This window comes from Myotis daubentonii, chromosome 1 (genome assembly GCF_963259705.1).
Source record: "Myotis daubentonii chromosome 1, mMyoDau2.1, whole genome shotgun sequence".
Lineage (NCBI taxonomy): Eukaryota > Metazoa > Chordata > Mammalia > Chiroptera > Vespertilionidae > Myotis > Myotis daubentonii.
In genome coordinates this window covers 77112208-77125097 of record NC_081840.1, presented here as the reverse complement: position 1 = coordinate 77125097, position 12890 = coordinate 77112208, and the positions used below count along the sequence as shown (strand labels likewise).

Genomic DNA, 12890 nt, shown 5'->3' with positions numbered 1-12890 from the left:
GCTTTGTTGGCCAGGTCCAAGCTGCTGTTTCTCTGTAAATGGCAACTGTGCATTACAGCAGCTTCTGCATTGAGTGTCTGCCCCAGGTGGTCAGTGTGCCACATAGCGACCAATCAGACAATGGGAAGGACACTTAGCATATTAGCCTTTTATATATATACTAGAGGCCTGATGCATGAAAATTCGTGCAAGAGTAGGCCTTTCTTCCCCCTGCTGCTGGCACTGGCTTTCCTCCAGCACCCAGGATCCAGGCTACCCTCCTCCTATCACTGACAGGCACCCAGGACTGTGGCTGGCTTTGTCTGGGCCACCCGCAGGTGCCTGGGACCCCAGCTGGCTTCGTCCAGGCCCCAGCTTCCTCAGGAAGGATGTCTGGAATGATGTCTGGTCTAATTAGCATATTATCCTTTTATTAGTATAGATATAGATTAACTTTACACCTTTCCTGTTAAATAATAACCAGATTATTACAATGATAATCCACAACCAAGGCTCAATGGTGCAGGGGCCGCAATTAGCACTGCCTTCTAGCCTCTCATGGCTGCTAAGGAGACTGGAGCCTATATTAACACACTGTTTGCGGGTAGTTTTTATTGAGCGCTAACAGGTGGTGCGGGGTATTTTTGCTAATTTTTTGAGCAAATGGCAACGTTCAGTAAAATTACGATAACTTTAGTTTACATATTTATACGTTACCCGTATTCTACCGCTAGTCTATAAAAAATGTATCCCGCGTCTAGAAAATACTACCAGTCAACGTAAAACGTATACAATGTGTTAAGCTTCCCTATATTTCCTTGGGCTTGGGAGAGGGCAGGCTTTCTTTCAAACTATCCAATCTCTCCTGACTTTTTATCCTAGCCAATCTTTTTCCCAGATTTGTCTCCTCCCCTTTATGATCACCATTTTAGCTCCCACTGCTCATGAAATCAGTAAAAGAATTTCCCCCTCACAGGTTCTCCCTCCCCTCTTTGATCTGGAGAAACTGGTTGGCTGTCCCCTGGGGGATTGAAAAACCTGTCTTTCCTGCCCTTTCAGATGTCAATCCCTTTGGCAGAGCCATTCTGGTTATCCCCTGGAATGTCTGTGAAACCATACTTTCCTGACTTAATTAGGCGTTCAGTCAGCACCACTCACTGCGAGTACCACATTCAACAAGATGCCCAAAAGGAAGGTCAGTCCTGGTGAAGGACAGGGGAGGAGGAGCCCGAGAGGAGACCAATAAGAATCCTCTCTCTAGAAAATGTGGCCTAAGTAAATGAAAGCGCCATAAAGGTATAATGAAAGCCTGTCAGAAAAAACTCCAAACTAAGACCAAATAGGGAACTAAAGGAAAACTGGGAAAGGTAACACGTCAAGATCTAGAAACTAAGGAATAAGCAGCAGCCAAAGAAACTAAAAGTGAGTACAGATGAGTCTTTGATGCAACAAGAGAAGAAAAAACCAAACGTGTATATCTTTGAACATAGACCTTCTATCCTCTTCTGTTCACTTCATAGAGCTATTCTTATAAACTATTTTAAGTGCATGCTTTAGTAGTTCTTGACACATCCTATCTAATAAAAGACAAAAAGGGTAATTAACTGTACCTCTGCTACGCTTTTCATTGGCTAATCAGGGCGATATGCAAATTAACTGCCAAGAAAGATGGCAATAACCACCAACAAAGATGGCGGTTAATTTGCATACATGCAATGATGGGAGGCGAAAGAGGAAAGACGGAAGAATGTTGATCGACAACCCAGGCGGTAGGCAAGAGCTGGGGGGCGGGCAAAATCCGCCTTTCCCCACCCCCCAGCCTGTGATTGCCATCAGAAAGCCGGGCAGCAGGCCAGGCAGCACCTGGGCACCCCAGCACCTGACATGCAAAGGTCAGGGATGAAATGACTTTTCCCAACCACATCTGCAAATATCCTGGGGAAGGCATCACTGAAGAGTTCACAACAACTCTCTTACTTGGCAAGGAAGAAAACAGTTGGCAACGGAAACAATCCCTTACATCAAAGTTAAGGTCCCTCTGAGTAAAAAAGAATATTTCCAACGTAAAGGAGGGAGCACGCAAAAATAATAGGTTCTCATGACTTCCACTGAGGTTTGAGCATATAACAGAGTCAAAATGAACATACAAATTAAAACAGACAGTGGACATTCAAATGACCTGAATCACCTGTCACTGCTTGTCCCAATAGCAGCAATGCTTATGTGATAATATAGTTTAGCAGACATACAAAACAAGTCACATGATAAGAGAGGTTCGGCTTCTAAATTGAATATGTTCTTTTAAAATTCTAATTTCCTTCCCTCTGACTATAATTCTTAATTTTCCAATCAGAAAATTACCCCAGGTGATCCAGTAACATGTAGAACTCTAGTAACTTAACTTATTTAAAAAAACAAACATTTTTAAAATATTTAAATTGATATTTTAGGGTTAAAATTATAGAAGATATTTAGATCCAAATATATTTATTGAATAGAAAATATTTCAGTTTTTGATTTTAAAAAAATAAACATAAAAAAATATATGTGATACATTTTCCCAAGAAACTGTGAATTAGTACCTTTCCCTATAACTTTCTTCAAATTGAGAGAATCTAAGGAGTTCCCTATACTGCACATGTTTTAATGAAAGAAAATAAGACTTTCTAAGAGCATCAAATACATGTTTTCTTATTTACAAACATATACACTCTTCTCTCTCTCTCTCTCTCTCTCTCTCTCTCTCTCTCTCTCTCTCTTTCTCTCTTTCTCTTTAAAATATATTCTTACTGATTCAGAGAGGAAGGGAGAGGGAGAGAGATAGAAACATCAATGATGAGAGAGAATCATTGATCGGCTGCCTCCTACACACCCTGTACTGGGGATCAGGCCAAAACCTGGGCATGTGGCCTGAGCTGGAATCAAACTGTGACTTCCTGGTTCATAGGTCGATGCTAACCCACTGATCCACACCGGCCGGGATCAATTCTTATTTATAAATTCAGTCCAAGGACATATACAGCCTGAAAAGCTTTGGAAGCAGTTTCAAACAAAACCTAGCTTTTAAGTAACAAGAAAACAGTTACAGAAGACAGTTTAAATTAAAAGAAAAAAATTGTTTTAATTTATTCAAGAGTGGGAACATCCTCCATGAAAATGTGTACCTTGACTGTGGATGGCTGGGTGGCCTTATCACACCTTAGGAATTCAAATGCTTTTTACAATGACAAGAAAGAGAGTTTCATCTCATTTCTCTCCCAGGGTAGATGTCTGTCAACAGAAGGTGGACATCAATAAAAGGAGGGGCTTGCACTTTCAATCCAGAAAGTCAGCAATCTATGAATAATCCAGAGCCGAGTATTTATCTCCTCTGCCACACACCCTCCCTCCCAGCCAGTGAGCAAGATAATTACTCTCAAGTCAAGCTAAGTGCCCCCCAGTCACAGTGGCCCAATGCTGACATACAAAGTATACAAATAATTCTCACTCTGGCATAAAAGTGACAACTTTCTTCGAAGAAAAGCAGATACTGTAAATTTCTCAAAGTCTTCCTGAAACATTTTTTAAAGTAATTTTTACTTCTTTAGAAAAAATACATCCATGGCAAACCATCTGTAATAAAAGGCCCATTCTATAAAATTTTATCTGGTCCTACTCATATCTGCAATCATAACCATATTTACAGACAAATATATCTATACTAATAAAAGGGGAACATGCTAATTAGACTGGGAGACCTTCCAGGAGACCTTCCAGATGTTCTTCCGGACAAAGCCATGGCGGCGGGGCCGAGGTAGAGGCGGTTAGAGGCCAAGAGGGGAGGGCAGTTGTGGGGGATCAGGCTGGTGGGGGTGGGGCCATTGGGGGTAAGCAGACCAGCAGGGGGGCCAGTTGGGGGCCAGCAGGCCATCAGTGGGGGTCAGTTGGAGGTGATCAGGACAGCAGCGGGGCACTTTGGAGTGAGCAGGCCAGCAGGGGGACAGTTGGGGATGAGCAGGCCAGTGGGGATGGAAGGTAGGGGTGAGCAGGACAGCAGAGGGGGCAGTTTGGGGTGATCAGGCTGGTGGGGGGGCATTTGGGGGCAAGCAGGCTGGCAGCGGTGGGGAGGGCAGTTGGGGGCGAGCAGGCTGGCAGGCAGAGTGGTTAGAGGCAATCAGGCAGGCAGGCAGGCAGGCAGGTGAGCAGTTAGGAGCCAGCAGTCCTGGATTATGAGAGGGATGTCCGACTGCTGGTTTAGGCCCAATCCCTGTAAACTGGCAGGACATTTTTCGAGGGTTCCCAAATTGGAGAGGGTGCAGGCCAGGCTGAGGAACACACCCTCCCCCCTGCATGAATTTCATGCACCGGGCCACTAGTATTTGTAATAATGCAATAATCCTACTTCATCTCATGTTTTAAAATTGGATTTAGGTAATTGTAAAAATTTAAGAAGTGAAATCATTCACTTCATAATTTCTGCCACTAGATATTATGAAATGTTGAATTAAGAGAGACTTAACTTCTGTGTGGGTGTAATTTTTATAATATTTGGAGGAGGCAGGTTTTTTTAATCCTATGATATGAATCAAATCACAAATAACAATTTGGAATATATATATAAAATATATGTAATGTATATAAAGTATATTTTAAACGTTGGCTTTTTAGTACAATTGTTTCCGAGTAAATAAAAATGTTCCTTGATCTTGAATATCCTTATTAGAATTAAGGTAATCTTTGCTAGTGTGAAATTCTGTAGTATAGGTTATATTTTCTTATAAACTTTGGTAATTTGGTTTGAAAGACTGAAAATTTTGTCAAGTGTGTAATTTTATCCTGAATTAGTGTGACTTATAAAATACCTGAGAGTTTTTTAGTAATTTAATCTGTTATACTTGATATATTTTTATGGGTTACTAGCCTCAGATTTTTAATTTTGAGCCCAGCCAGTGTTGCTCAATGGTGGAGTGTCAACCTATGAACCAGGAGGTCAAGGTTTGATTCCTAATCAGGGCACATGCCTTGTTGCAGGCTCAACACCAATAGAGGTGTCAGGAGGCAGCTGATCAATGATTCTCATCATTGATGTTTCGCTCTCTCTCTCCCTCTCCCTTCCTCTCTGAAATCAATAAAATTCTATTTAAAAAATTTTATTTTGGAAATCACTGGAATAAATTTCAAAAAACAATTACAAGTGGGTGGCTTTAGATTTTCAATATGTATTGCATTAAGAATTAGGTTCATTGTAGTTTTGATTTCATGTATGGAGAAATGTACACGTAAGACTCATATAACCTTATTAACCATTGTCACCCCAATAAATTTAATAAAAGTAAAAAGTAGCCTGGACAGTGTTGTTCAGGGGTCAAGGTTCAATTCCCAGTCAGGGTACATGCATGGGTTAGGGGCTTGATCCCCAGTAGGGGAAGTGCAGGAGGCAGCCAATTGAAGATGTTTCTCTCTTATTGATGTTTCTATCTCTCAATCATCTCCCTTTCTCTCTCTCTAAAAATATAAATTAATAAATTTTAAAATAATAATAAAATATAATAAGTATAGAAATAAAATTTTCTCGTTGAAAAATAATTGTGTACAATTGGTTCTGTGTAATACAAGATTAGAAATCACGGTATTATAATGTCAAATTTACTTTAAAACATATAAACTTTGGAGAACCACAGGAACGCTGGCTGAGTGGAGGTCCTACAACTGGGAGGAGGGAGAGACGCACGCGGACACTCAGAGGAGGCGCGGTGGTGGGGTCAAATTCTGAGGTGCGGAGTGCGTGGAGCGGGCTGGCGGCGGAGGGCTCGGTTGTTGTTTTCAATCGGGAGGGAGTCGCAGACTCTGAGCACCAGATCCAGGCGAGTCTTTGGGGACCCGGACTCGGACGGGAGAAGCGGGACTGTCTGGCTTCGGTCAGAGCGAGTGCAGCTTTCTCTACGAGCTTTGCAGCGGGTGCTGGGACTCAGAGAGGCAGAGCCCCTGGGGACAGGACTGAGAGCCGCCATAACTGCTCTTTCCGGCCCACCCTGTTGATCCTGTGCAACCCGCCCCGCCCAAGCCCTGCACAGAGGCATTTGCCGGATAGCCTCAGGCAAAGGCTAGATTAGCACCTCCCTAGAGGACAGAAGTTCTCTCACTGCTGACACAGCTGATTCTCATAGCCACTTGGCCTGGAGGTCAAACCCTCCCTGGAATTAGCTACAACAATCAAGATTTAACTATAAGACTGCGAACAAAGACCACTAGGGGGTACACCAAGGAAGCATAACAAAATTCGGAGACAAAGAAACAGGACAAAATTGTCAATGGAAGAAATAGAGTTCAGAACCACACTTTTAAGGTCTCTCAAGAACTGTTTAGAAGCTGCCGATAAACTTAATGAGATCTACACGAAAACTAATAAGACCCTCGATCTTATATTGGGGAACCAACTAGAAATTAAGCACACACGGACTGAAATAACGAATATTATACAGACGCCCGACAGCAGACCAGAGGAGCGCAAGAATCAAGTCAATGATTTGAAATGCGAGGAAGCAAAAAACATCCAACCGGAAAAGCAAAATGAAAAAAGAATCCAAAAATGCGAGGATAGTGTAAGGAGCCTCTGGGACAGCTTCAAGCGTACCAACATCAGAATTATAGGGGTGCCAGAAGATGAGAGAGACCAAGATATTGAAAACCTATTTGAAGAAATAATGACAGAAAACTTCCCCCACCTGGTGAAAGAAATGGACTTACAGGTCCAAGAAGCGCGGAGAACCCCAAACAAAAGGAATCCAAAGAGGACCACACCAAGACACATCATAATTAAAATGCCAAGAGCAAAAGACAAAGAGAGAATCTTAAAAGCAGCAAGAGAAAGAAACTCAGTTACCTACAAGGGAATACCCATACGACTGTCAGCTGATTTCTCAACAGAAACTTTGCAGGCCAGAAGGGAGTGGCAAGAAATATTCAAAGTGATGAATACCAAGAACCTACAACCAAGATTACTTTATCCAGCAAAGCTATCATTCAGAATTGAAGGTCAGATAAAGAGCTTCACAGATAAGGAAAAGCTAAAGGAGTTCATCACCACCAAACCAGGATTATATGAAATGCTGAAAGGTATCCTTTAAGAAGAGGAAGAGGAAGAAAAAGGTAAAGATACACATTATGAACAACAAATATGCATCTATCAACAAGTGAATCTAAGAATCAAGTGAATTAATAATCTGATGAACAGAATGAACTGTTGATTATAATAGAATCAGAGACATAGAAAGGGAATGGACTGACTATTCTTGGGGGGGAAAGGGGTGTGGGAGATGTGGGAAGAGACTGGACAAAAATCGTGCACCTATGGATGAGGACAGTGGGTGGGGAGTGAGGGCGGAGGGTGGGGTGGGAACTGGGAGGAGGGGAGTTATGGGGGGAAAAAAAAGAGGAACAAATGTAATAATCTGAACAATAAAGATTTAATTAAAAAAATAAATAAATAAAAAATAAATAAATAAATAAAAAATAAATAAATAAAATAAAAAAACAAAACATAAAACATATAAACTTTGCACAGTGAGGTATTATGTATGTGCTAGAAGTTAAGCCTCAAATCTAGGTTGAGAATCTATACTGCACTAATTAAGAATTTATGCTGTATAGGTTGCCCTAATTGAGAACATCTTGTCAGCTAACACTATAATCAAGTACTTCCAATTCCTACATATTGATTAACACCTGAGTCAGTGATAATTACGAATAATAAATGCTAGAAATGTGTTGTTGTTTTTTATAAAAATGCTCTTGCGTTTTACACTTCCAAACTCTGACACCTTATGATGTACTTCTGTCTGTGTGGGAGTGCGGTGGGAAGTTGGGGGAGGGTATGTCCCTCCTGGAGAAATTCATTAGAAGACCTCCATCTAGTTCAAATGTTATCTCAGTGTAGCACAGCATTGATGTTGAAGCACTCCCCAGACTCCGCCTACCCTTGCCTTTTGCCTTCAAAGAAAGGAAAAAAAAAAAAAAAAAGAGCTTCTTGAGAACTCCCCAGGCTGAGTTCTTGAGTCACAGAAAGCCCCAGTGTCTCAGCAGGTTTGTGCTCAGCTCCCCCTGCAGCCTCAGGCACTGTGTCACTCACAGCACAGAAGTACACAGCAGAGTCGCTCCAGTGGGCTGAGTGTTTCTTCAGGTTGAAAGAGGTTTCATCCTTCCTAAATTCAGCTTCAAAATCGTTTATGCCTTTAACCAGGGTGTTCCCTGAAAAGTACTTGAGGACAAGATGGAGTCCTTGGTTGGGGTCCTGCAGGTACCAGTAGAGGTACGGCGAACCAGAAGATGAATATTTGCATCTCAGCTCTAGTGGGGCTCCTTCAGCGACAGTGACCTGGCCATCAGGCTGGGTCGCTGACTGCGCTCCGGTTCCTCCTGAAACATCAATGCTGCATAAGAAAAAGCGGACTTGGCCCCTAAGAAAAGGGGTCTCTCTTCAGTTCCCAATTAGCACATGCTCACTATTGTGCAAATAGGAACGGGAATGGAATGGTACTTACTCAGGGCAAAAATCACCTCCAGCACAGGGATGAGTAGCAGGAGCATGGCTAAGCAGTGGGAGGGCTGCGGGCTCCGGAGCAGGTGAGACAAGAGCTGAGGTCACTGAGCCTTCGGAGGCTGAGTTGGCTAAGCCCCTTGCCTTGACAAGGCTTTCTTTTACTGAATTTGGATCTCTTCTGGCCTCTTATTCTCATTACAGGTTCCTATCTACTCAGACATCAGTGAGGACACAGCAGCCAGCTGCAGGGAGGAGGGGCTAAGTGCATGGTGATGATTTCCAACAAAAATAAATGTCTTACCTGTGTAACGTCGCCCTCTGGAGGCCAGAGGCAAGACCAAAGATTCCAGAGAGCTGTTTCCTTCTCATTTCAGAGAGGAGATGCCCAAACTGCAGCATGTGTGTTTCTTCCTTCCTGAATCTGTGATGATGTCACCTTCTGTCGTAAGTGATGTTAGTCCTCAAAATAAATGAGAAATGGGAGTTAAGTAAAAATCGAAGAGTAACTTACCTCATTGATAAATTAGTCACAGAAGACAATACTCTGGACTTTAGAATACTGTTGAGAAACTATATTATATTTTAAAGCCATTCATCAGGTAGAAAGACCAAGATCAACTAACTATTGCCTCAATTGAGCTGAGCTTCATATGGTCTTATGCTGCTGGATGCAAGCATCAAAGTGTGGGAAAGAGATTACTCCTTAATTTGGTGTTAAAAAGAAGAAGAAAAATGACATCCGACCAGAGGCTCATACTTAAAATCAGCCTGGAACATATCTCATTAATTATTTAATCAATGCAAATGAATAAAGGCCATAATTTTCAGCCCTATTCGGTTTGGCTCAGTGGATAGAGGGTCAGCCTGCAGACAAAGAGACCCGGGCTCCATTCCAGTAAAGAGCGGGTAACTTGGTTGAAGGCTCCTCCCTGGCCCAGGCCCTGGGCAGGGCACAAGCAGGAGGCAACCAATGAATGTGTTTCACATCGATGTCTCTCTCTGTCTTTTCCTCTTGCTTCCACTCTCCCTAAAAATCAATGGAAAAATATCCTCAATTGAGGATTAACAAAATAAACACATTAAATAAAATGGCATGAAAATGTCTTTGTCTCTTTGGCTCTTTATCCGTCTACACACAAATATTTAATGTGATTAGAAATTACTCGTAAAAAGCAGAGTTATAGTTACTAGAATGGTCACACCAATTTTGTGGTGCTGGAGAAAGAGCAAGAACCCTGGCACCAGGGGTGGGAAAACCTTGGACCCAGCAGGGCGAGGGCATAAATGCTCTGTGTATGGTCTGCTGGAGCCAAGCAACAGCTGCAGTTGGCGATCTGACTTGCTCTGGTTTGTTATCCTCTTCTACATTCTATGAAAACAGAAAATCTCCTATTAATGTGGCCTGTCCTGAACTATTCTGCTGTGCCTGACACCATCAATGGAAGCTTCTTAATAGAGATTCCCATCCCTATTTGTATACAAACACATAAATCACCACAACCTTGTTTCAGTTGAACTGGTACAAATACTAGTATATACGCTGCTGGTGTCTAAGCAGTCCCGAGTTATGTACCATGAATGACTGTAAAGGTTGCAAATACTCAGTATGCTGCTCCTATAGCATAACCAAATTGATGTAATGCTTATTCTAATCAACTTCAACAATAAATCCCAAACTGGATTTACCTATGCCTTTTCAGATTATATGTTTACGTCTGGGGAGACAGAATATTTGAAAAGGTGGTTGCTTTTTGGTCATTTTTGGCAATTAAACCAAAGATTGTTGCGCCAAATTACTTTGCAAGGACCATAATGATTATTATGCTAGATCCTAACTATTTACATCCTGGGACTCATTCACAGTTGAAGAATTCTGAGATACTAGGAGGCATGATTGAATTAATGCTACAGATTGATCTCATCTTGCTGCTTAGAGTCTCCGAATAGTAGCTTTAATTAAATGTGGTTTGAGACTAATAGAATGGATCTACTCTCAGTCTCTGTCAGTCAGATTAATGAGAATAACTGACGAAGTTTCATACTCTCAAAACTTTCTAGAAACTAACAAAATGTAGGACCCTGGAGTAGATTGTGCGTCTCTCGTGCTTCTATGTGTCACTGGGTATGGCAATATTTAAGGCCATCGCCTCTCAACCTGTAACCATTTCTCAGGGTTGTGCTTGCAACAAGCAACACTGTGAAATGAGGTAATGTCTTCTCTGAGACAAAGAGCAAGCTTACTACTTGCTAAAGAAAATGCAGTGAATTCCCCAAGCTCAGTGTTTCTCAGCTATGACACAATCCTGCTGCACTAATATTAGCCATCTGTACCCATTATATCACCCCATGAGACTTAAGGGCAAGTGATACATGCTGATAGTCATGCTCCCTGCTATGCCATCCTATATAATAAAAGCATAATATGCTAAGTGTCTGAACAATCAGTCAACTGTCAGTCGACCATTCGACCAGTCACTATGATGTGCACTGACCACCAGAGAGCAGATGCTCCAACTGGTAGGTTAGCTTGATGCTGGGGTCTGGCCCTTGGGGACTGGGCAAGAGGGCCGGACATGCCCTGGAGCAGTCCTGAAGTCCCAATTCAGCTGGCTGGCCTGCCCCCATCGGCCTTGATCACTGGCCAGGCTGAGGGACCCCATCCGTGCAAGAATTTGTGCACCGGGCCTCTATTAAATAATAAAAGTCTTTGTCTCTGTCCCAGGAGTCTTGTATCTTTACTGACAGCATCAAAGAAACAACAATTTATTATCTTGTAAGAAGGGCAAGATCAGAGACCTGATAAGTCTGATACTTTTATAGATACTACAATAAAGACTTTACTCTTGAGAAATGTAAGTTTTCCAAAACTGGTCCAGAATGAGCCTTTTTTGAAGGATGTAACTAGACCCATATGAGATTTATCTATCATTTCTAAATTAAATGCTTGAGCAATATTCTGATATACATTAATTAAATAAACACTACTGGAAAATTAGTGTTACATACTTAAATTACTATTAATTGTGTAAGGAAACTGATAACCAGTAGATAGACAATCAAAAGTAGAATAATTATGAACTAGTTCTCAGACCATAATAATGATCTTTAATCCAACTTAAAAAAATCGAATTTCCTATAAACTGTCTCTACAAAGGCTAATTATTTAAATATGTTTACTGAGGGGATTTTCTTTTGCAGTAATCCTTTATAATAAAAGGCTAATATGCAAATTGTCCTCTCAGGAGTTCAACTGGCAGACCAGGAGTTCGATCACTCACTATGATGTACGCTGACCACCAGGCGGCAGCACGGAACATGGCAAGCGACCAACAGCAGAGGGGCACTGAGGGAGCAAGGGAAGGAGGAGGCAGGGAGGCTGGAGATGGGGACCTGCACGATGGCGGTGCGTGGCCAGTGAGGAAAAGGGAGGCTGGGAGGCAGGGAACCTGATTGGCCCTGATTGCAGGCCAGACCTAGGGACCCTACCTGTGCACTAATTTTGTGCACCGGACCTCTAGTTTGAAATAAAACACTGACATGTGCTCATAATTATTTTACTTGAAGTTACTTTCATACTTTTCAAAGTCTTTTGGGTATGTCTTTTTTTCCTTTTATGTAATTCACTGTGAGGTTACTAGCCTTCAAGTTGAGTTCATTCAGCTTACACCTGATAAAGTGATGTCAGTTGAGTGAGGACAGGCTGAGACCCTGAGTGGGTATAATTATTTGACAGAGCAAGGGAAGGCTAAGGTCTGAGTCTGAAGGTAAGGGCCAGAGAGAACTGAATTATACCACATACCCAACCAAGGAGAACATACACAAAGTTGAGTTACTAAGGTGGGAATGAGGAGAAGGGAAAAGGGAGAGAGAAAGCAGGGCCAAGAAACTTCATTCAGTAGATATTTCTCGGTTGACTACTATAAGCCAGTCACTATTCTATGCACTAAGGATAAAGCCATGAACAAAAACAATAACTCTGACCTCATAGAGCTTATATTCTACTGAAACTATAAGCAATGGACACACTGGCATATACGTTTACAATATAACTGCATGTTATAATTACCACCACCAGGAAAGTAACCAGGTTGTTGTGATAGGGAGTTAGGTGCTGTATGGATAACTACATTCATCAAGAAGATGGACAGAAGTCAAAAGGCTTTTCTACAGTAATGATATTTGAGCTGAGAACCAAAGGATGAAAATGAGCCAGGCTCACCAAAAGCTGGAGGAAGAAAATTTCAGATGTGTGAAAGGATAAGACCAAATGTGGGAAAGGACATGGCAAGTTCAGAAAACAGAAAGGAGATCAGAGATGTTGCTGTACAGAGAGCCAGGGAAAGATAGTTAAGAGCTGAGATTGAAGAGTCAGGCAAGATTCAAATAATGGAGA

General features: G+C 41.9%; 1 gene segment (V, D, J or C); it reads right to left on the bottom strand.

Moving 5' to 3' along the window:
• Positions 1-7930: 7930 nt before the first annotated feature.
• Positions 7931-8673, bottom strand: LOC132228319 (T cell receptor alpha variable 8-2-like). The segment is given in 2 exon segments: positions 7931-8373; positions 8499-8673. Coding segments are annotated over 2 exon segments (489 nt in total).
• Between the last annotated feature and the right edge of the window lie 4217 nt (positions 8674-12890).